The following is a 24,990-nucleotide window of genomic DNA, read 5'->3' as shown; positions in this document are numbered from 1 at the left end:
CACCCTAATCCCAGCACACACCCATACACACCCATCCCTCCTACACATAACACACACACACACACATCATACCTAGAAAACTAACCCCCTCACACAAACTCACAAATTTCCACAGTGAAAGACATAAAACCAGTCGAATGCATTTGTCCTTCATCCTGTCAATAGAAACTAGCTTTTCAGGATATGAACAACAGCTCTTTAGAATGAGACTGTCTAAATAATCCTAGATATCTTCTGAATCTTCAAAAGAACACCAAATTGCTTTCAGTATTTTTCATTGCTGGGTATTTTATAATCATCTAATTATTTTAAAATTGTTAATCAATATACAAAATATGCATGAACTCTTCTTACTAACCAGGATATTTGATTAATCAAAGTAGCATATTATTCATTCATTCATTCACTGTAATTATCCAGCACCAAATATGTTTCAGATACCTGCAGACACAGTGGGGATTAAAAAATAAATAAATAAAACCACCGTAATTTCTGCTGTTAAAATACAAACACAAGTAATTATATTTCAAGGTAGCATGGGCCATGACTGCAGGTGGCAGGACCCAGCGAGCAAGGGAACGCAAGAGGAGAGACAGACAAAGAGACGAGCTGGCTCTGAGGCTCCCAGTCCCAGAGGATGGAGAAATGCCAGGGCTGCCTGTAGGGACGAGTTTGGGAAGGAAGCTCTTGGATTCCGTTTGAGAGCTGAACTTAAGGTACAAGCGGGACACCTAGGTGGACATACCCTGCAGGTGTTTGCAAATGAGGAAAAGGGTTTTAAAGGAAGGGGCCAGAGTGGAGAGAGAGATTTGAGAGTCATCCATGAGAGGTTATCACTTAAAAAGTTACAGGTGAAGATAAAGAAAATGTGGTACATGCATTGTTGTTGTTAGGTGCTGTGGAACAGATTCTCATAAAGACTCCATGTGACTGAGTAGAACTGTCCCACAGGGTTTTCTAGGGTGGGATCTTTACATTAGCATGGCCAGGTCTTTTTCCCTCGGAGCCGCTGGGTGGGTTCAAACCACCAACTCTTTGATTAGCATCCCAGCGCTTAAACATTGAGCCACCAGGGATTCTTGGTACATGCATACAATGGAATATTACTCAGCCATAAAGAGAAACACAGTGGTGGATGCTACTTTCCCAGGAACTGACAAGATGGCAGGAGAAGAGTAAAAGAAGAAGCCAACCTTGTGGAAGTTCACCTACCATGAGGTGGACCTCGACCAGCTGTTGGACATGTCCTAGGAGCGGCTGATGCAGCTGGACAGCACACGGCAGCGGAGGCAGGTAAATCACAGCCAGCACGGGAGGGCCTGCGCAAGGCCAAGAAGAAAGTTCTGTCCACGAAGAAGCCTGAGGCACGAAGATGCACCTGTGCAGTGTGGTCGCCCTGCCAGACATGGTGGGCGCCTGCAACACCAAGACCATCGTGCTGGTGTAGATTAAGTCCTAGATGATCAGCTACTACTTGGGTGAGTTCTCCACGACCAGGCTGGCATCAGGGCCACCCACTCCTCCCACTTCATCCTCCCTGCTGACCAATAAAGGCTCAGACTTCTGTGGTTCTGAGGGCAAAAAGAAAAATAATGATAATAATATACATATGAGAAATGAAGTCCTGATACATGCTACAACGTGAATGAACCTTGAAAACATCCTGAGTGAAATGAATCAGACACAAAAAGACAAATACTGTAAGATCCCACTTATATGAAATATCTAGAATAGGCAGGTGAATATAAACCTGTTTATTAGTGGTTACCAGCGGTGAGTGAGAGGGATGGGGAACGGGGCACTTGTTGCTTAGGGGAACACTCAGCTTTAGTTAAGAGTGATGCAGTGGCATCATTAGGGGTGTAGGGGGTAAAGACTGCGCCCCCTGATAGTGTCAGAGGGGGTGAAACCAAAATGACCCCAGGGCCCATGGAGGTGGCTGCAGTGACAGCAGATAGGTCAGCGTCACTGGGGCGGGGGGGAGAGGGAGGGTCACTAAGGCAGTGGTGTCACTACAAGGTTGGTGTCACCATTGTCGCCCAGTGCAGTAACTCATCACCCAGTTACCCATAAGTCAAAGTAGGGGAGGCCAGGCCATGGCTCCTGCCACAGGGCTGAGAGAAACATCTCTGCCTTTTCCAACGTGAGAGTGGAGGAGCCGTGGAGAACCACAGGGGTGGGGTTGGGGTGGGGTCAGGAAGGGCAGGCCATTCGATGCAGCAGTCTGCCCTGCGGTGGGTGGCAGACAAAGTTAGGTCGCTCTGCCCACGGTGGGCCACCCACCTACCTGGGGTGGGGAAGTAGGAGGGGGGATACCATGAGCCAACCCTAGTGACGCCATTGGGGTGATGACAAAAATTTGAAAACAAGTAACAGTGATTGTTATACAACATGATGAACACAATAAATGTCACTGAATTGTACATGTGAAAAATGTTGAAATAACAACTATTTACCACAATCTTAAAAAAAAAAAAAAAGTTGCAGTAGTCTCTGGCTGACACAAACAGTTAATCAATCGGCTACTAACTGAAAAGTTGATGGTTTGAACCTTCCCAGAAGCACCTCAGAAGACAGACCTGGCAATCTGTGTCCCAAAGGTCACAGCCATGAAAACCCTATGGAACACAGTTCTACTCTGTAACGCATGTGGTCACCATGAGTCAGAACTGACTCCATGAAAACTGGTTTAAGTATGTCATTAAAAAAAATTTTTTAAGAAAATTAATGACTAGCTTTGGAAAGAAGTTTAGCAACAGCCACAGCATGAAATTAATCCTTCAGAGAAAAGTTTAAGAAAAAAAAAGTCATAGCTGATAAGATCGAAGAAGGAGAAGGAGATGAAGAACAAGAGGGGTTTGGTACCAATCCTTGGAGAACACCGTGTCCTATTGGACTCGGTACCAGAAACTTCCATCATACACAAGCACACCCCCATCTTTTCATACATGCAATTACAATTCCTCCAACACACCAGCCCACGAGCACACATGACTGGGAATACTTTCAGGACTAGAAAAGCTCACTTGCCAAAAAGAAAAAAATTTTTTTTTTTTTTTTAGCCAAAGCAATCCAAATTATTGGTTCCTGGAAGCACTTTGACCCTTGAGCTTCCAACATGAACTCTTACTGAATCTGTATAACTTTGAGGGTTTGGGAGTGAGGGTATGTCACACCGTCACTCTTCTTAAAAAAAAAACTCTTCTTAGACATGAATAAATCATACTTGGTGTGAATGAAGACCTGAAACCACTTGGCTGGGGTTGGGGGTGTGAGTGGCAGAAATAGTGACGCATTCCCAGCAATTTCATTTCGGATCAACCAACTGTTGATACACGGAAGCAGGCCACCACTCTGGGATTTACTCTAGGGCCTAGTTCTCTCCGTTCCTTTGGCTGAACCTCCATTTTCCCAACTGAGCATTTTCTGAGGTGTGTGTTTCATAAGATAGTAGTCCTAGGGTATTATAGGCATATTAGCTTGTTAAAAGGTTGTGAAAATCCTGCAGTAAAGATGCTTGATTAAATTTGTGCTCCCACATGTGTTTGACTTTGGCAACTTTTTCTTTTACAATTAGGGACTTCTATTCTGCAGAAACCTCGGGGAAAGGCTGGACTTGTTTGGTTTCTAAGATCCTTTCGGCTATGACGCTATGACGTTCCATGGACATATGAGAGTGTAGGCACCCAAAACACACAGCTGGGCCTACTGAAAAATTAATCCTTCCGTCTCCTCTTCCAGGGAAAACCGAGGAGCCAAATGTGATTGCTCAAAGCCCCAGGGACGCCACCTTGAAATAGTCAGCAGCTTTTCACCGTCAGTCAGACACTCGGCTGTGCGCCAGTACCCCATGTTGGCTGATGTTTGGGCTGGGTAAACAGTTTAGTCTGGGCTTGCCTCATTAAGGACCTGTATTCCGCATTTCTCAGGCTAAGAACACTCCGGTGCTTCTACAAGGGCTGAACAAGCCTGGATCTGGTCGCAGCATGGGGAAGGGCCGTAATTAACCCTTTGCTTTTCTCTCTGTCTTTTTAGCCTTGCTGCTTCTAAGGAGGTTGATGCTGCCCGCTCCGCACCCAAGCCTATGTCGCCCTCAGATTTCCTGGATAAGTTAATGGGGAGAACCTCTGGATATGATGCCAGGATCAGGCCCAATTTTAAAGGTATAGAAAGCTTTCTTTCCAGACTTCCAGGGATATTTGCTCCTAGATTATAGAAGCAAGCAGCAATGGTACAGTGTGATAGTGAATACATGGTATAAATCCTATGACTCATTTCCTCTACCCAAGGCAGACCGTGTTAATCAAATCCTCCTTCTCTCCCACTGAGCCCAGACAAAGCCTCTGAGAATCCAATTCAACAGGACCCCAGGTTGCCAGGAGTCAGCATGTGAATTAAGACCTATTTGCTATCTGAGTGGGGACAGTGGTGGTTCAGTAGTAGAATTCTCCCCTTCCTTGAGGGAGACCGGGGTTCAATTCCCAGTCAATGCACCTCATGTGTAGCCACCACCCATCTGTCAGTGGAGGCTTGCCCATTGCTGTGCTGCTATGATACTGAACAGGTTTTAGCAGAGCTTCCAGACTAAGTAGACTAGGAAAAAAGGCCTGGCAATCTACTTTAAAAATATTAGCCAATAACAGGCAGACCCCAGATTACGAACATACAATTTAAGTACAACCCATAGTTATGAACCAACCCCTGTAAACCTATTATATTAAAAATTTGAGGTACGTACAATGGTTTGTAATAAACGAGCACTACTTTGTGACATTATTATTATTACTGTATTATTATGTTAAAGATGTTTTAGTGTGTATAGAACTGTTTCTTTAATGCTTTTTATACATAGAAAGGTACCCAAAACCAAACCCGCTGCCATCAAGTCATTTCTGACTCATAGCGACCCTATAGGACAAAGTAGAACTGACCCCTAGGGTTTCAAAGGTGGTAAAGCTTTACAGAAGCAGACTGCCACATCTTTCTCCCGTGAAGAGGCTGATGGGTTCAAGCCACCAACCTTTTGGCTAGCAGCAAAGCACTTTAACCACTGCACCACTAGGGCTCGCTTATAGAAAGGTATGATATATACTATGTCAAATGTTTATCTTAATATATGTTTGCCTTAATACATACTGTACCTAACTGTACCAACTCACATACGAATTCAATTTAAAGACAAATTTAGGAACAGAACTCTTTTGTAATCCAGGGACTGCCTATAAAACCCTGTTGACCACAACGGTCTGGTCCCCAGCTGATCATGTCGACACAGGACTGAGCAGCGTTTTGTTCTGTTGGTCATGGGGTTGCCATGCGTCAGTGGCCCACTTGATAGCAGCTAACCACAATAGCTATCCCTGGAATAATGGAGGGAAGTATAAACTTGGAATGTGGGGAAATGGGTTCAACTTTTGACTCAAGCACAAACTTACTTTCTGACCTGGGATAAGCGTCTCCCTTTCTCTGGGTCTCAGTTTCCTCATGTCTGCAGTGATGGAGTCGGCTATGCTGTGGTTTTTAAACTATGCTTCATGGAGCTCTAAGGCATAGTGAACAAGCCCACACCCACTTCTTCCCAGGCAGCTCCACTTTTATTGGTTTTCGATAAGGGACTTCCAACTAAAACTTATGTGCTGAAAGGTCCCCATGGACTAACAAATAATTTTGAACCTTTCTAGCCTAAATAAAGGTTATAATTTCAAATACCTACAGGGTTGGGTAGGTAATTTAAATAAGTAAGACAACAGGGAGTGGTAGAGACTATGAATAAATGGAGGTCCAAACCCAAACCAAACCCGTTGCCGTTGAGTCGATTCCAACTCATAGCAACCCTATAGGACAGAGTAGAACTGCCCCATAGAGCTTCCAAGGAGCGCCTGGTGGATTCGAACTGCCGGCCTTTCGATTAGCAGCAGTAGCACTTAACCACTACATCATCACCAAAACCAAAAAACCCATTGCCATCAAGTCCATTCCAACTCATACCAGCCCTGTAGGATGGAGTAGAAATGCCCTATAAAGTTTCCAAGGAGTGCCTGGTGGATTTGAGCTGCTGACCTTTTGGTTAACAGCCATAGCTCTTAACCACTACACCACCAGAGTTTCCATTATACCACCAGGGTTTCCTAAATGGAGATACAGGCCCTCTGAAGAGGACAGCCTCCCCTTAGCCCTAGCCTGAAATTACGGGCAGGATGTTGCTAGATCATCCAATAGTCTAAAAAGAATCAAGATTATACATGAAACTTAGTGGTTCTTAAAACATATGAAGTCAAACAAGACATGCCTGTGAGCCAGATATGCCCTGTGGGTAGCCTATTTATAACCTCTAGTCTCAGTGATCCAAAAAGATTCTTTTAGTTCTCACGATCATGTGAGATCTTAATGTCTATAATAATAAGGGAACCAAAAACCTGCTGCTGTCAGGATGATTCCAACTCATGGCACCCCATGCGTTACACAGTAGAACTTGGCTGGAATCTTTACAGAAGCGGTTCATCAGGCCTTTCTTCTGTGGCACTGCTGGGTAGGTTCAAATCACCAACCTTTTGATTAGCTGACGAATGCAAACCACTTGCACCACCCAGGAACCTAAGAAATGGCCAAACCAGTTGCCGTCGAGTTGATTCCAACTCACGGCAACACTACAGGACAGAGTAGAACTGCCCCATAGGGTTTTTCCAAGGAGCGGCTAGTGGATTCGAACTGCTGACCTCTTGGTTAGCAGCCAAGCTCTTAAGCCAAACTCTTAACCACTGCAAAAGAAGTTTCCTTTATTCATTGATGCTTTAGGATGTTGTGACCACGTCGAATTTCTGAACAGAATTCTGCAGCTGCAGTCTTAAGGACTTTCTCGGGGGGCTGTGCGCTCTGATCTTCCTTCTAGCATTTCTGCAAAATCTTAGTGCAAGAACCCACAGTCAGCCACCTAATCATTCTTGATTCCAGATGCCTTTCTTCACTGTTCCTTTTTGCCCAAGTCCAAGACCAAATAAGGGATGTGATAGTTGGTAAAGCGTACCAATATTTGCTCACTTTGCCCCCTATTCTTCAAGTCTCCTCAGAGTGCTCGGTCCACACGCGTCTCTTCAAATGGAAAAGGATCTGAGAGGTGCACTGAGGCTGTGTTTGGGCTCACCGCTCACCCCTGTTGACCTCAAGGCTCCTCCACTCCCCCAGCACCTGGCTCCTCAGCCTGTATCTCCCAGCATTGTTAGCATAATCTTGGTTCCCCCAGGACTGGCAAGTAAGAACCAAGGTTGCTGTCACAGCACACTAGGCCCAAGCCTCTTCCCCAGGCTCACAATCTCAAATATCCAGACGAGCCAGGCAGCAACTGGACACGAATGAAGCAGAATAGGCGTACGAAAAGAAAGCAGGAAAGCATGAGGCTCATCTAAGTACAGCATTTCTCAGTTCCTCCCCAAGACTGCCAGGTAGGAATGCAAGCCCTAGGCCTTCCAAGATAAGACTGAAATCTGGGGTTTTATGTGAATCTTCCAAATCAGCCACTAAATCAAGCCTTTTTAAAACATCATCGACCACACACATCAAACATGTCCAAGAGCTGATTAAGGCCCATGGCCACCAGATTGCACCCTCTGCCCCTGGCAGTTTTCAGGACCAGCCCACTGCGCCCCCTGGTGGTTTCTCTTGAAATGCCAGTCTGAGGAGAAATACCGCAGCCCGTAGGACGCGTTGGATGACTGTGTGTGCACCCAGGGTTCACGTGTTAGTTATCCTTTGTGCATACCTCTGCGCTAGGCACATAGAAGGCCCTCAATAAACCTTTCATAAATGAATGAATGAATAAACAAGAGAATACGGCTTAGAGTGGTTAAGTGATGTCCCCAAGTTACGCGGCTAAGCAGTTAAGAGCTCGGCTGCTAACCAAAATGTCGGCAGTTCGAATTCACCAGCCACTCCTTGGAAACCCTATGGGGCCATTCTACTCTGTCCTGTAGGGTCGTTATGGATCGGAATAGACTCTATAGCAATGGGTTTGGTTTTTTTTTTTTTTTTTTATCATTCATAGAATATTAGCTTTTTAGTTACTTACTTAGCAGTAGAAATTTTAAATACATAAAACTTCACCCAGACTATGAAATCATGGAATCAGGGCTTTTGCCCTTCTCATGCTCAGAACCTGACTCAGGACACTTGGGCCCGAAATCCACAGGATTAAATCATCTCTTAGGGCTCTCCCAACCCCACATTGACTTTAACCCCTTCATCCTGCTCCCACCTCAGGGCTAGGTGAAGCTTCTTAGAGCCCTGCCCCAGACAGTGGGAAGCAAGATTTCCCTCCTTCCCCAGTGGTGAGGGCTGAAAGGTTGGCATGCAGAGACCTCCTATCCCTACTCCCCTGAACCCATTGTCCGTCTTACACGTCCACCCAGCAGGAATGAGATTCCCAAAAGCCCCATACAAACCACAGAGCTTCTGAAAAAGCCCTACAGATGAGGCCTCATTGTGACCCCGACACAATAGGAAGAGGCCTGCACTGTTTGGAAACTCCACAGAGTGATTAATCACTCAACAGCTCCTTAACGGATCAGAAATTTTCCCTGCTCCTGACTCTCCCAAAGACACAGCGGCCAGGGACAGCAGGGACCATCTGCAGAACATAATGGCAATAGAAATCGTAACAGGGAAGTAAAGAGCACAATAACTGGATTCTAGTCCTCTCTCTGCTCCCCCGATATGTGTGACCCTGAATAAATCACACCATGTATCTGGGCCTCTGTTTCTGTATCTGTGAAATGATTCAGTGGTTGAGGCCCTTCTGCTCTGATAGTCTGTCTTTTCTCTGAGACTGTGTGTATGATAATGGCTCCCAGGATCAGGGGCATGGCCCAGTGCAAACACATACACGAAAGCAAAATTAAACGTTAATAGTTAATGAAATATACACATTATCCTGCTGCCAAAGGCAGCCAGATTGTAATTTTCTCGAGGATAATTTAATTTCAGATTTATTTCAATGAACCGCACCTCCCCATGGGGTCCTTTTGGCTGGCTCCCTCTTGCACACATAAATTAGGATCTAATTTATATGGGAGTCACAGCACCAGACACTCACAGGCCCTGGGTGGGAACTCTGTGTACGTCATTTCAAGGCACAGGCAGTAACTCTTTGGGGCATTTTAATGGTTTGAGTCTAAATGAAAAGAAAAACCTGGGTCTGAGTCTAAATGAGGAGAAGAAAAAAAAAAAAAAGAATGGGCCTTTGTTTAGGTGGAAGTGACAAAGAGGCAGATTTCAGCTCAGCATAAAGAAAAAATTTTTAACAGACAGAGCTATCCAACTATGGAAAGGGCTGCTCAGGACTTAACGAGTTTGTCGCTGCTGGAAGTGTTCAAGTGCTCAGCCATCAAGGGGTAGCTGCTCTATAGCAGGTGTTCCCAGATCTAGCTGTGCATGAGACTCACCTAGGTACCTTGTTAAACAACAGATTCTGGGCCCATCCTCAGAGATTTGGGTTCACTAGGTCTGGGCTTGGGCCAAGGAATGCCCAGTTTAACAAGTTCCCCCAGTGATTCTACCACAGATCAGAGTTTGGGATCCAATTGATTAGGTGACCTTCAAAAAATCTTCCAGCCCTGAAATCCGCTAACCCTGAAATTCAAATGGATGGCATCCATAGGGGAATCCAAAATACCTGAGCTGAGAGTGACTGCTGAGATCAAGAGCTACTCTCCCTCCAGATGAGTGGGGGAAATTGAGACCCAGAAAGGAGAAGGGGAGTGTCCGAGTGAAACAGCCAGTGAGTGCTGGAGCTTTGTCTAAAACCCAGCAAGTCTTGACACTCCTTGAAAGGAAAGCCTGGCTTCTCAGTCTAGTACTGGGCCCCCTCCTCTACACCAAGACTTCTGAAAAGCAGGAAATCTTGGCTGAGGTTGGGTAAAATGCTTAGGCTACTCTTTCAAGAGGGAAAAGAAGGAGTGGGTACCCAAGCACGCAAGGATATCTGCTTTCTTCTTTCCGCAATCATAAAACCTGTGTTCAAGTTCTGGCTCTACCATTTATGAGTTCAGCAAGCCAGGGCAAGTCACTAAAACCCTCTGTACTCCATCTGTGAAGCAGAGATAACAGTCTGCCCCATCTACCCCAGCACCTCATGGGATCCACAAGAAGGCAGACCTGAGAACACTTGCAAACTGTAAATCCCAATTGTCATGTGAAGGATTATGACCTATTATCCAAGTCCTATGGTTCAGCGGTAGAATTCTCACCGTCCAAACGGTAGACCCAGGTTTAATTCCTGGTCCATGCATTTCATGCTTAGCCACCACCTACCTTTCAGTGGAGGCTTGGGTACTGTTATGATGCTGAACAAGTTTCAGTGAAACTTCCAGATTAAGACAGACTAGAAAGTCCTGGTGATCTACTTTTGAAAATCAGCCACAGAAAATTCTGCAAATCACAATTCTTCAATTTGCAACCTATCATGGAAATAACACAGGACCAGGCATTCATTCCATTTCTTCCCATCATGCCTGTTGTTACCGTGAGTCAGGGGCTAACTCAATGGCAGCTAACAACAACCACCCACCCTTCAAGGTCAGCTCAAGTTCATCACCTTTATGAACCAAAGCCAAACCTCTTGCCGTTGAGTCAATTCCGACTCATAGCAACCCTAAAGGACAGAGTAGAACTGCCCCATAGAGTTTCCAAGGAATGCCTGGTGTATTTGAACTGCCGACCTTTTGTTTAGCAGCCGTAGCCAGTTTGCCTTGCTCTCCAGAACCTCTCTTTTACCTGGACTTCTACTGCTTTTATCACACTTACCCATGGTCTTGCTGATTATTTTATGCCGGCCCTCTTGTCAGCTCATGTGAGGCCCAGTGCTATTGTCTGTGTGACCGCGAGCATGCCCTTTCTTTTCTCTGATTCTCAACCCTACAAGTTTAGCCACTGAGACCACTAGCTATAGAATTAGAGAAATTTGAACTCAAACCCTGGCTCAACCATTTACTATCTGTGTGGCCTTGGACGAATAACTTAACCTCTCTGAGTCTGTTTCTCACCTGTAAAATGGAGGTAATAACCATACCTTTACATGAGATAATGTTAGTAACACCCTGAGCACAGTGCCAAATCTCATAATGTTCAGTAAATGGTAGCTGCTATAACTAATTAATAGCATAAAATGAGGAGATTGGACTACAGCTAGGTAGAGATCTGTCTGTCATGAGATTCCAAAGCTGGGAATATGCCTCCACTTCTTTTCTATCCTTTGCAGAAGGATTCAGAAAACTTGGCTGGGAAATGTTTAACAAAGACATGTGGACTTCGCTTGAGGTTCCCCCTAGATTCCTCAGCTGGTAATTCCCATCAACGCCCTTTCAGGCAATCATTCCCGGTTCATAAGTTCAAGGCAAAGAACTTGCTGTTCCTTGCAATTCCCAAGATGGCCTCCAAATGTTGTAGCCATAAATACATTTCAGCCACAAATTAGAGGGCAGCCTGTGGGGTTTGGGGAAGGGATTTCAACCATATGGCAGGATGATGAATCAGCCTGTGTAAATTAAAGTACATCTCGGTTCAGCCTCTGGTGTTCTGTACCTAGTGCTCACTTGGGGACCAAGGAGTCCTGCATGAAGATGTTAAATAGCACCTGGGAATCCCAGGTGCTTTGGGGTGGGGTGGAGGGCAAGCAAGGGTCTCCTCCACCAAGAGGGATCTATCCCTGAATTCGGTGTCCCCAGGAATGGGTCCTATCTGGTGGGCTTCTCCGTGGCCAGTGAGCTGAACAGGAATCTCTCTCTTGATTGGCAGGTCCCCCGGTGAACGTGAGCTGCAACATTTTCATCAACAGCTTTGGTTCCATTGCTGAGACAACCATGGTGAGTGAATCATAGCACAAGCTGCTTGTTTCCTGCTGGGGATTTCTCTCTCCCTGAAACATTTATCCTCCGCATTGGTCTTTCTCAAGGTGATGGGAAATCTGGTGTTTTTTCAGGTCCCCAGTTGTATACCATGAGACTCGGATGTTTTTATTGTCCTATTTAATCAATGTTTTACATGAAGACATAATATCTGAAAAATGGCCAAGGAGGACAGAGAGCTAGGGGGGCTAGGACATGTGAAACACCCAGGATTACAAAAACAAACTGATATCAACAGGCTAAATTTTTAGATTAAAAAAAAAAATGTGAAGACCTGTTCATGGTTTAAAATTCAGCTACAGAAATGGCAGAAGACTGATGGTTGAAGAAGTTGAAATGAATATATTGGGATTGATTGTACTCTTCTCTCTATTTTTATACGTATGTATTTAAACTTTTCCATAATAAACAGTTTTAAATAAACCAATTATACTAGGAAAAAAATATTAGAAGGAAAAATGCCAAAATGTTCATTTTGTTTATCTCTGGATCATAGACTTGTAATTATTTTTTGTATTTCTATATTTTTCAAATTTCTGTGAAGAGTGAATATTACATTAGTATAAATAGAGGGCAGGGGTGGTTCAGTGGTAGAATTCTCACCTGCCATGCAGGAGACCCAGGTTCTTTCTCCGGCCAATGCACCTTAGCACAGCCACCGGTTGCCTGTCAGTGGATGTTTACATGTTGCTATGATACTGAACAGGTTTCAGTGGAGCTTCCAGATTAAGACAGGCTAGGAAGAAAGACCTGGTGATCTACTTCCAAAATCAGCCAAAGAAAACCCTATGAATCATAATTGTTTGATTCTCTTATACATTGGGTCACCATGAGTTGGGTCTGACTCAATGACAGCTAGCAACAATTATAAATAAATGTAATGGTACTTTAAAATTTTTCTCAACCCTTAAAAATGATAAATTAATTGTACTCATGTGAAGAGAGTGATCTAACTTGTGCAAAAATAATCAGGGAAATGTAACTCAAAGTGATCTCTTTATGAGCAGAGTGAGAAAAAGAAGCCAGTCAGTCACAAAGTCCTATAGATTTTACTATCTTAAAGTCCTTTAAAACATCTAGTATTTCTGGACATTTACCTGCCCCCAGTCTAGTTTAGGCTCCCACTGTGGCTTGCTCAGATTATTGCAGAGGGTGCTTGCTGACTTCCATCTTGCCCCCTCCAATCCATTCTTTCTCATACAGTAGGTTCTGCAGGAGAAAAGACCTGGTGGTCTGCTCCCACAAAGATTACAGGCTAGAAAACCCTATGGGGAAGTTCTACTCTGTCACATGGAGTCACTATGAGTTGAAATCAATTCAGTGGCACCCAACGACAACAACAGGTCTTTCTAAGATACAAATCCAAGTGTGCCACTCCTATGCTTTAAAGCTTCCCATGTCTTCTCCTCGCCTTAGGCATTAAGCCCCAATTCCTTTGCAAAGCTTAGAAGGCTGCTTGTGATTCTACCTTGCTTCATCTCTCCCCTCTTCTACCTCATGTTATAGTTATGAGGATTTTCTTACCATTCTCCATATGGGTGGTGCTCTCCGTCTCTGATTTACAGGCTTCTCTTGATGCTGCTAGAGCTCTGGCCAGAACACCTGCCCCAGCCTCCTTTCCCTTTCCAACTCCCGTTCTCTAAGACTTTGTTTAGAATTACCTACATAGGAAGCCTTCATACACTATCACATGCACACGTGTGTGAGTTCATGCGTGTGCTTGACCCACCGTTGGGATGGGTCCCTTCTATACACTCTCATGACACATTTTACAATTCTTACAACCAAACCAAACCCAACCCACTGCCATCGGGTCGATTCCAACTCATAGCGACCCTATAGGACAGAGTAGAACTGCCCTTACCATTTACACTGACTGTAAGTCTGTTTATTTGCCCATTCTCTCACTATAATGGGAGTTCTTCGAGAGCAGGGATGTTATCTCATTTTCTGTGGTTATCTCAGGAAAATCACCCAGCAGCTGGCACGATTCAATAACACTTACTCAACAATTTTTTTAAATAAATAAACCATATTCTAAATATTATTTGTTAATTCATACCAGCATTTGGTCCTAAATATTTATGGGGATTAGATTCAACCTTTCAATCGAGACTGGCAAAACCACTGCTCTCTATGTCATGGAGCAGATGGGTCAAAATCTGTCCTTTTGCAAAGAGGCCTGTCCGATATGATCAAGATGACCCTGCCCAGATCCAAAGGACAGCTGACCAAACTCCCTAAAACTAACAAGCCTGTTATCTCCAAATGGAGATGATCCAACCTGCTGGCTAGGAACAAACCTGGCTGCTTCTCATGGTCCGTCCAGCTCTAAGAGCCAGTTTTCGACACTTTGAATGGATGTCCTCTAAGAGTTTCCAGTGAGCCCCTCTGCTTTTCTTCTTCTCCCTCCCAAACAAGAAGCACATTGGCATTTGCATTATTCATCATCTTCATCCACTGAGCGTTGACAGTTCATCTCCTCTTCCTTAGTCATAAATCTTTCTCAGATCAAGTCAGGGACCACCTGGTTAAAGGAAGGAGCTGGTTATTGAGAACAGGGGCACACATCTGCATTCCCCCAACTTGTTTCCCTATAATGACCACACACAGATATATTTCCTTGATCTCAAAAGAACAACAGCATGCCCTTATATTGCATGGTGGTTAACAGCCCAGGTTCTGGAGTCACACAGACCCAGGCTCACTCACTATCTGTGAGGACTTGATTTGCTTCACCTCTTTAAGCCTCAGTTTCCTCATCTGTAAAATCCCAGTGGTGATTAACATATTGACCTCATCAGTTTAGTCTATATGGAGTATGCAGGAAAGTGCTGATTCTCTCCATGATCTTGAGCAATCCCTGGACTTTTTAAAGTTTTATTCAGCCCCTCTCCTGCCACTGTGTCTCCTGCCTACCTTTCTAGACTTCATTCAAGCTACAGATTGCTTTCTACAGAGACAGTACAGGAGACTAATTAGGATATGGTCTTCAGCGCCCAGGCAAAATTCGAGGCTTAGTCCTGTGACCTTGGACAACTGTCTGTGTATCTCATCTGTAAAATGGGAATACCAACAGGAACTACCTCGTAGCCTGAGCATGGAAAGTGCTCAGCACAGCGCCTGACAAATTACACACACAATGAATGTCAGTTACTATTAAATGTCACTTACAATTTTCAATATATTTTTACACTCACTTTCTCATTTGATTCCTTTGCCAAGCACTTGGTCCTTACAACTGGTCCATAAAGTAGATGTGGTAGACAATGTGTTCCCCATTTTACAGCCGAGGAAACTGAGATTTGGAGACGTTGCATCACAGAGCTAGTTAATGACTGAGCAGGGATTAGAGCCCAATTCTCGTAATCCACAAACAAGGGGCTTCTCTGCACCACAATGCCATAACATCGAAGAGAGCAGACTCAAGAAATCAGGGAGTTAGGAGCCATAGAACATGTTTAAAAACAATCTAAATGTTATCAAAAGAGGAAATCCAGTCCATATCATGTCAAGATCAGCACATATCAGAGGAAAAGAGTAAATATTGGTAATGGAGATAACCAACAAGGAGAGCCCAGAGAAGCTGGTCCCCTGGAGTGGAGATAAATAATCTTCAGAAAGGAAATGAAGAACCAGCAACAACGTGCTCCTTGGGAGTGGTCCACAGGTGTCTTAGTTTGCTAGTGCTGTTGTAACAGAAATACCACAAATGGGTGTCTTTAAAGAACAGAAATTTATTTTCTCATGGTTCTAGAGGCTAAATGTCCAGATTGGGGTCTTGGCTATGTTGATTCCTTCCTTGTAGGTAGTCCTGGCCACTGGTTCCTTGGCTTGTAGACAATCCTCAAATGGCATCTGCCTTCCCCCGATGTGTGCATATTTCTGTGTCTAATCTGCTGTTTTTATAAGTCAGAAGTGATTAGATTTAGAGCCCACTCTACTCAGGTATAATTAACATAATAAATAAAATCCTACTTCCAAACAGGATTACATCCTCAAGTGTAGTGTTAAGATTTCAACACATATCTGGGGGGGACACAGTTTAATCCATAACACCAACCCCCCCACAAAAAAAAAAAACCTGTTGCCATCAAGTCAATTCCAATTTATAGCAACTCTATAGGATAGAGTAGAACTGCCCCATAGTGTTTCTAAGGAGTGACTGGTAGATTCGAACTGCCAACATTTGGTTAGCAGCCAAGTTCTTAACCACTGCGCCACAAGGGCTCCCCATAATACCAGGTGATGCAGTTTTCTCCTTATTTATGAAAGTCAACTCAAAGTGGGGCTGGAGTTTTCATTTTCTGGCTTGCACATTCCATAGTACTGTGATTTCTTCCAATGATCTCTTAATTATCTATATGTTTTATTTACTTTGCAGATGATTTTAAAAAATTAAAACACTAACACTAGAAGAAACTTTAAGATATTTCTAATCCAGTCCTTTCTGTTACAAAGAGGGAGTGTGGTGCCTACAAAGGCAAAGTCTCTTGAGCAAGCTCACATGCCATAGAATGGATGGTGTGAGGACAGGAACCCAGATCCAATACTCCTTGCAGTGGCCAAGGGTTCTCCTCCCTTCAGCTTATTTCTCCCGTAGGGCCTCCCAACCAAACAGTTCCGACCACTTTCCTACCCAAGTCTCTCCTTGACACCCAGAATGTACCGGGTGAGCAAGGTTGAATTCGTGTTAATAACAAGAGCAACAACCACACATTAAATGTTCCTATGTGCCAGGCAGTGTTCCAAGCACTTCTGTATATATCAACTCATTTAGATCTCATAATAGCCCCCATGAGGAAATATTATCCCCATTTTACAGATGAGGAAGCTGAGGATCAGAAAGATTAGGTTACTTGCCTAAGGATAGAAAGCTAGCAAGTGGCAGAGGTGGGATTTGAACTCAGATCTCTCTCACCTCAAAGCCCAGGCTCTCCTCCTGAGTGAAATATAAATAATTCCTGAATGTTTGTGATTACCCAGCCCTTGCTTGGGTTTGTTTGTTTGTTTTGCATCACAGGGAATCAGAGCTGAAAAGGAACTTCATTAAACAAACGTGGAAACTGGAGGTCAGAGAGAGGATGGCACTTGCCCATGGCCTCAAGGCTAATTAGTGGCAGAGCCAGCCCACGTCTCCAGACTTCCAGCCCAGGGCTCTGCCCCTCCAACTACACAAAGAACTGGTGGTGCACCCTAGGTCCATGGTAATATGGACACAGTCCTGGAACCAGAGCTTTCTGGTCTGTGTTTGTTCTCCAAGAGCAGTGGGAGTGCACAGCAGCTCTATAAACAGCTGAAGTCCCTAGGCATGACTGTCTGCCTCCCAGGGCCCAGCTTTATTCACCGGAGCTAACCAGACCTGAGAGCAGAGAGAGGCAGCCAACAAAGCAACAGGGGTCTCTATCCATTCCTAACGAGAGAAGGGCTGAGAGTGCCTGTCCTTCATCTGACCTTTCCAGCAAGAGAAGTCAGAAAAGTAATGAACAAGGGAGAAGAGGGAAAAGGGCCCAGGTCCAGAGCAGCCCCTCCGGCAATCTACAAGAGGAAGATCTGGAGTTGGACCTTACAGGGAGCCACCCAGCTTGCCTGCACACATGTGCTTAGGAGCGTGCATAGTGTGAACACTGCAGCATTCTGTGTGTCTGTGTAGTATGTACATACATGTGTGTATTGTGGGGTTGTGTGTGTTTGTGCAAGTACAAATGTGCACACAAGCATGTATACATCTAGTCAAACTAGCATATGTGTATTCTAGTTTGAGAAGATGTAGACATGTAACTTCAAAAAGAAATGTGTATGCCCATGTATAGGTATGGAGATACCAAAAAACCCAAATCAAACCCACTGCCATTGGGTCCACTCCGACTCATAGTGACCCTGCAGAGATAAGTATGTGTATTTCTGTGTTTATATATGTACGTGTGGATATGTCTAAGCATGAGTGTGTATGTATCTCTATGAATGTAAGAATATGGGAAAGTTCTTCAGTGTGCACGCACATGAAGAGTATTGTTTTTGTTCAAGGATGTGTACGTGGATATTTGTGAATGAATAAGGACATACTTAAGTATATATCAGCATTTGAGTCAGCATATTTATATATGTGTTTCTCTCATGTAAATGTTTATATGCATACATGTGAATAAGACTACTTAAATGTGAAGCAGTATGTATATGTCTGTACATATGAGTATGTGCATGTGTGGGGGCAAGTATATAGCTGAAATTTATGAATACATGGAAGGAGGAGCGAAAGTGTGTGCGTGTGTGCTGGCATCCTGTGGGCACGAATCACAGTATTTCCATTAATAAAACATGTGCTTGAGCCTCTCTTGCCAAGGGTGGGACTAGCCTAGCCCGGAGACCCGCACACTGTGGCCAGGACCCCTGGTGACTGGTGATACCCAATCCTACTACAGTCCACAACTGTGGTCTTGTTTGTAGACATTAAGGGGCAATGGCCGCAGCCCTGAACCAGAAGTCAAGAGGCCAGGTTTGAGTTCTAACTCTGCCACTGGTTAGCCCCTCTGAGATTCCTTTTCTCCTAGGCATCTGGCTTCTGAGAATGGTGGGTAGGATCACACAGAGTAATTGGTGTGAAAGCCCTTTGTGAGTGCTATAGAAATGTAAAGAATTATTAACTTTATGTCATTATCTTCAGAGGCCTCCTTCCTGACCCTCATTTTTTTCTGTCTCACCTCATTATATATTTGCTTTACCATTCCTACCACAGTTTTAAATTATTTAATATGTTTGTTTATGTATTGCTTTTATCTGCACTAGAATGTAAAATCCAATGAGGCCAAGGATTATACACATTTTAATCATGGTTGTATCCAAAGAACCTGGCACATGCCAGTTGCCACTGAGTCAATTCCCGCTCATGGCGACCCCATATATATCAGAGTAGAGCTATGCTCCATAGGGCTTTCAGGAGGCTGCTTTTTCACAAGTAGATGCCCAGGCTTTTCTTCTGAGGTACCTCTGGGTGGACTTGAACCTAAACCTTTCATATAGTGGTTAAGCGCATTAACCATTTGCTCCACTCAGGGTCTCCTGGTACATAGTAGACACTAGATAAATATTTGTTAAATGACTTAATATTATTCGGACATGAACCAGAGCAGATGTATTAGAAATGGGAAGGAGAGAAAGAAAGATATTAGTAATAAATTATACAGAACTCGAATGTGGGGGTAATTGAAAATTGAAGAAACGTACTTGGGATGATTCCCAGGTTCTTTGCTTGGGTGACTGGGTGTGAGGTGATACCACTCACCAGCATAGGAGACATGGGGGAGGAGAAGGTTTTGAAGAGGGAGATCAGTCCTGTTTTGGACACATAGATAAAGAGCTGACACTGGGACACCAAGTCCAGATGTCCATTTGGTAATAGCTTACATGATGCTGGAGGTCACAGAGGGCTTAAGGTTAGCAATCTTCATTTAGCAGTCATCAGAACATGAAGCGATAAGTCCAGGGCTTTGTATAAGCAAACTCAAGAAAGGAAAAACCATGAAGAGCCAGCAGAGGAAAAGAGACTATGGGAGGAGACTGAGAAGGATCTGTCAGAGGAGGATGAGGGAATCCAGGAAAGAACAGCGTCATGGCACGACCCAAAAGAAGAGGAGGCTTCAAAACACCGGTGTTGGTCAACGGTGCCAATGAGAAGTCAAGTACAAAAACAGCATAGCATCCAATGGGTTTTGCAACGTGGACTGGGATGAGGGTGGGAGAAGCATATGAAAACATGCAATTTCAGGGGCATGGAGAAAGCAAAAGACAAATGGAAGCAAAAACAGTGTGAAGATAAATCTTTAAAAAAGCTCTGCTGTGAAGAGAAGATGAGGTGGTAAGGGTAGTGTTTGTCATTTATTGAACACTTTTCTGAGTGCTTGGATCACGGCCAGCAAATTATGGGGATTTCATATAAGACAACAATTCCATCTTATGGATGAGGAAGCTGAGGCTCAGAGAGTCTTGATTCACCGAACCTTTTTCAGCCAAAAAATGGCAGGCCAGGCTGCCTGAGTCCCAGAGCCCCTGCTCTTGGCCTCAGCCATCTGTTGAATATGGGAGCAAACAGGGTTGAGGGGAGGTGGCAGAGCCAAGGGTTTGAGGACTGAAATGACCACAGTACCCTGTAAGGACATCCTAGCCTTCTGCACTGTGGTTTGGCTAGCAAGGGGCTCGGTACAATTTGTGCACTTCTGTCAAAACTTGTATCACAAGAAGCCCTTGACCATCTATCCCTTTGGGTGCTTGCAAATGAGACCTCAGATATAAGAATCAGCTACCACATAAGGAGATTAAAAGCCTTTTGTGACCAACCGTTAACACATCGGTCAGGAAGCAGTCGCTTTACAATGCCTACCTACTTGTGGAATGAATTGATTGAATTAAGCCTGGTTTTTTTTTTTTTTGAAACATAAAACTTAAATCCATCCACTTTTTTCTGTCTCAACTGCTGTCAACTCCAGTTACGACCAACATCATCTTTCTCCTACTTGACTGAAGCAGCCTCCTAACTGGCCTCCCTGTCTTCACTCCTCACAGCCTCTGCCACTTCCCAGAGCAGTCAAGGGGTCATATTAAACCCTAAATCAGATCCAAGCATTGCCTCTCTTCAGACCCTCCAACAACTCCCTAATGTTCTTGCCTTCTTCTGCCCCCACTGTACAGAAAGAGCTTTGCATGAATGGCACCTTCTCATCGTTCCACTTTCAGCTCAGGTATCTCTTCAGAGAGTCCTTCCCTGACTCCCTATCTGAAAATATCCCCCATCCAGATAGCCTATCACCACCATGTTCTCTTGTCCTCAGAGCAATATGTAAAAGTCAAAAGTTCGTGTATTTGTTGTCTTGTTTTCTTTTTTATTGATAATGAGGACCTTGTCTCTCTCAATCACCTGTGTGTTTTTAGTGCTCAACACACTGCTTATGTCATAGAAGATCAATCAATACTTGTGGAAAGAATGAACCTTGCAGGTGCCTTAATCAACCTCCCATCTGTTGTTGGAATCCCTGCCACAAACATCATGGCAAGTAGTCTCTGCTTGTATACCTCCAGTGATGGGAAGCACACTACCTCACAAAGTAGCACATTTCATCTTTGGATGGCTCTGAAACCTCCATTTGCATGTGATTTTAATTCTGACCCTAGTACCACACCTGACAATCTGCTCCTGTAAAGATTATAGCCTAGGAAACCCTATGAGGCAGTTCTGCTCTATCATATAGGGTTGTTATGAGTCAGAATCGACTCAACACTGCACAACACAACTCATGCCACAAGAGCAACCTACTCACCAGACAGCCCTTTAAATAACTGACATCAGCTCTCTTGCTCCCTCCCCAAACCTGGTTTCCTCAGTCATTCTCTTTAGTTTCCAGTCCTCATCATCCATTCTCTTTAGTTTCCAGTCCTCATCATCCAGTGTGCTCGTCTCTGAGTGCATTCCAGTCCATGGATTTCCATTTTGAGATGGAAGGCCAAGAAATGAACCCAGTCCCCCAGGAGTGCTCAGAGCACAGTGGGGGTCAGCACCATCTTTATTCTGGGTTAGAGGGCTTCAAAGCACTGTTTTTAACAGCAATCCCACCTCCACAGTTCATTTGTAACTAAATCTTAGGTAGCACTTTAATAACAGATTTAAAAAAAAAAAATCCTAGCGCTGTTCTGGTTGAAGTGACACAGAGGCTAGGAACTGCGCTCTCTTGACTTCTTCCTCAATCCTTGCCTCCCCAAGGCGGCCCTTGAAGAAATTTCCTCAGGACTGTAAAATCATTTCCGCACATTCCACCCCGGAGACCTTTGAATTTCGGTAGACATGTCACAGTGTTAACTTGCAGTATGCTTATGCGCAACAAAACTCTCGAACATTTTTTAAGTACATGAGTAATACATGAAAACAAGCAAAGACAAAGAAAAATACAGAGCAAGAGAGAGAAAAATGAAAATGCTCTCCACCCCACCCCAGCTTTGCCCTCTCCTCCAAGTCCCATCATCCTGTCCTGAGTTAGTCACTGCAAATAAACAATTTAGTGTACATCCTCCTAGTCTGCTTTCCTTGAGTGTACACATGTTTGTGTCCATAGACCCGTTTTTATATAAATAGGATTATGCAATACAGTATGCTTTTTTCACTGCCATCCTGGCTTGGAGTCTCTACCTCATCCTTTTTAACATTCTACATACCACCAAATTTGGAAACATGGGTGAATACATACATAATAAGTGGCTTGCTGTTGTTGTTAGGTGCCATCGAGTCAGTGCCAAATCATAGCCACCCTATGCACAACACGACAAAACACTGACTGATTCTGTGCCATCCTCACAATTGTTGCAGCCACTGTGTCAATCCATGTCATTGAGGGTCTTCCTCTTTTTCACTGACCCTCTACTTTACCAAGCATGATGTCCTTCTTCAGGGACTGATCCCTCCTGACAACATATCCAAAGTATGTGAAACATAGCCTCGCCATCCTTGCTTCTAAGGAGCTTTCTGGTTATACTTCTTCCAAGACAGATTTGTTCATTCTCTTAAGTGGTTTATTAGTATTATATTCAGTATATGACCAAATGACATATCTATGTTTTCAAACTTTATTCCTCTCATGGAAAATTCCATGGTATGGATGCACTATCATTTCACAGTACTTGGTGCTGCCCCAGGTGTAGTGACCCTATCCTTCACCTGATGCTAGATTCTCCTGATGGGCCTGTAGATGTATCCAGATTTTCACTATTACAAACTGTCACAATGAGCATTCTTGTACATAAATCTTCGTGCATTTCCTTAGGATATATTCCAGAAATAGAATTGTTTTATCAAAGGACATGCACTTTTTTTTAATATGTTGACAGATAATTGCCCGACTCCCTCCCAAAGATGCGTCAATAATTTACACTCTCCATAATAGTGCTTGTTTCTCTTCATCTGTGCCAACCCAAGAGACTATCCAGCTTTGATATTTTCACGAAATTTTTTTTAAATGATACCTCATTGTCATTTTTAATTTGCACTTCTTTCTAAGTCTTAGCGAATTTGAGCATCTTTGCATATATTTATTGGTCATTTTTAAAAATAGTATAGGCCTCTTTTTACACATGTATCTCGTTAATCCATTTGGAGTTTAGTTTTCTGTATTTGTGGTGGCTTAACTCTCTTTCTGATTAGACAGCAATTATTCTAACACCATTTATTAAATAGCCACTCTTTCTCCACTGATTTGAAATGCTATCTTTCTCGTAAACTAAATTCCCACGTGTCCGTAGATCTGCTTCTAGTCTCAGTTTACTATTCCACTGCTCTGTTTGTCCATTTTTGCACCAATATCACACTGTTTTAATTATTATGACTTAATATTATATTTCTTTGTCTGGTAGAGAAAATCCTTTTTGTTCTTTTTGAAGGTTTTTATTTACCTTTCCTGCCCATTTTCTCTTCCATAAGAACTTTGGAATCAGTTTGTTAAGACTTATAAAAATTCCCTTGGATTTTGGCTGGAATTGCCTTAGGTTTATAGATTAATATGAGAACTGACGTTTTTACAATATTTTATAAACATGGTCTGTCTCTCCTTTTATGTATTTCTTTATGCCTTTCAGTAAAGTTTTAGAGTTCTTTTTTTTTTTTTTTTTAATATATAGGACTCACACGTTTCCTGTTATGTATATTCCTAGATATTTTATGGGATTTGTTGCTATTGCGAGTAAGCCCCCCACTCCACTATGCTTCCAGTAATCTAAATCTTTCCTACATAGCCTCTGCTAGGTCACTTCTTATACTCTCGTGTTTGGAGCATCCAAGAAAAACCCTATTAAATGTTTTCCAGGTAGGCATGGCTCAACTGTACTCAAGGCTTTCGTAAACTGAAGACCACAAGAGGGCCTAGGAAACAGGCCTCAGAAATGCCATTAGAGTCTGTTGACAAACGAAAACTTGGGCTATGAGCAGTCTTGGTATCATCTTCTGGATAACTCTTTCTCAATATACTGCCCAGGGTGGCATCAAAATACTGAATGACAGCCCAGGGTCTATCTCTCAGCCAGATCAGATTCAGGACAGCTGACTCATGACGATCAAACCTGTGAAAGATTGACATAGGTTAATCAATTTGCAGAGTTATTTTTAATTTACAATGGGGTGTTCCATTCTAGTAATAGCAATGTTCTCCATGAAAGCAACCCCTCGCCACTGTCCAAATACCTGGGGAGCCAACCAAGGTTTGCTTCTGACATATCTGGAACTGGAGGAAAGGGAGGTAGATAGTCTTGTGGAAATTTCTTCTGGCCAGAGAGAGGTCTAAGGAACCATCCTTGCTCACCACACAGAAACCCTATTTCCAACCACTAAAAAGTTGGTGTTCACACAGATAATGGTGATCCTATCTATCCCTGAGTTGATGCTAGATTTACAATTGCCAGATTCCTGCTCCTCAAACTGCCCTTTTGATACTCTGGACTAAATGCCCCCATGAGTATGAAAATAATTCTCAAAACATGAATGATGCATTAAATTAGGGTTCTACCTACTAAATTACAACCACATGCCTGTCCTAAATCATTGCAATTACATGTAGGTCATCGTGATTGGCGCTGGGCTATCGTCAGACTCCTCTATTGCTTCTTCAACTCTGTTTTTGGTTTAACACTCAGAGACCAACCTTATTTCCAAATTTGTTGGACGCATGTCTCATTTTATATACCTTGAACTGCCAGCACTGCCCTCCCTCCTTTTTCCAGGAAAACATCCACCCTTCAACGTGTACTCTTTGGCAACCAGTCACGAATCCACCTCACTATTTAATATGTAACTGAAAATTCCCCACCTAATACTAACTATAAAGATATTAGCAGGCCATTCTGCTACGTGGTCTCAGTGGGGTCCCAGTATAATATTGTCTTCCATATTTCTTTCATCTACCCATCTATGAACTTGGTTAAAAAAAGGAAATAGAGAGGCAGCATGCAATTGTCAAAAATGAGTGAAATTCAGGAGCCAGACAGTCCTGGATTCATAATCCTGCTCTAGCACCTACTAGCTCTGTGACCTTGAGTAAGACACTAAACCTCTCTTTAACTTCTCTGA

The 24,990-nt window shown here is 43.5% G+C and overlaps 1 protein-coding gene across 2 annotated transcripts in view; it reads left to right on the top strand.

The window, feature by feature from the left end:
* Positions 1 to 24,990, top strand: part of GLRA1 (glycine receptor alpha 1) — a 97,521-nt gene that overhangs the window by 39,158 nt on the left and 33,373 nt on the right. For both annotated transcript variants that reach the window (XM_049858654.1, XM_049858644.1), the window contains exons 2-3: positions 4,036 to 4,163; positions 11,785 to 11,852. In XM_049858654.1, the coding sequence (XP_049714611.1) occupies positions 4,036 to 4,163; positions 11,785 to 11,852 (196 nt within the window). The remainder of the gene's footprint in view (positions 1 to 4,035; positions 4,164 to 11,784; positions 11,853 to 24,990) is intronic.

Source organism: Elephas maximus, chromosome 2, assembly GCF_024166365.1.
Source record: "Elephas maximus indicus isolate mEleMax1 chromosome 2, mEleMax1 primary haplotype, whole genome shotgun sequence".
Classification (NCBI taxonomy): Eukaryota; Metazoa; Chordata; class Mammalia; order Proboscidea; family Elephantidae; genus Elephas; species Elephas maximus.
Note: the sequence above shows the minus strand (reverse complement) of the source record. Positions and strands in the feature narration are given on the sequence as shown.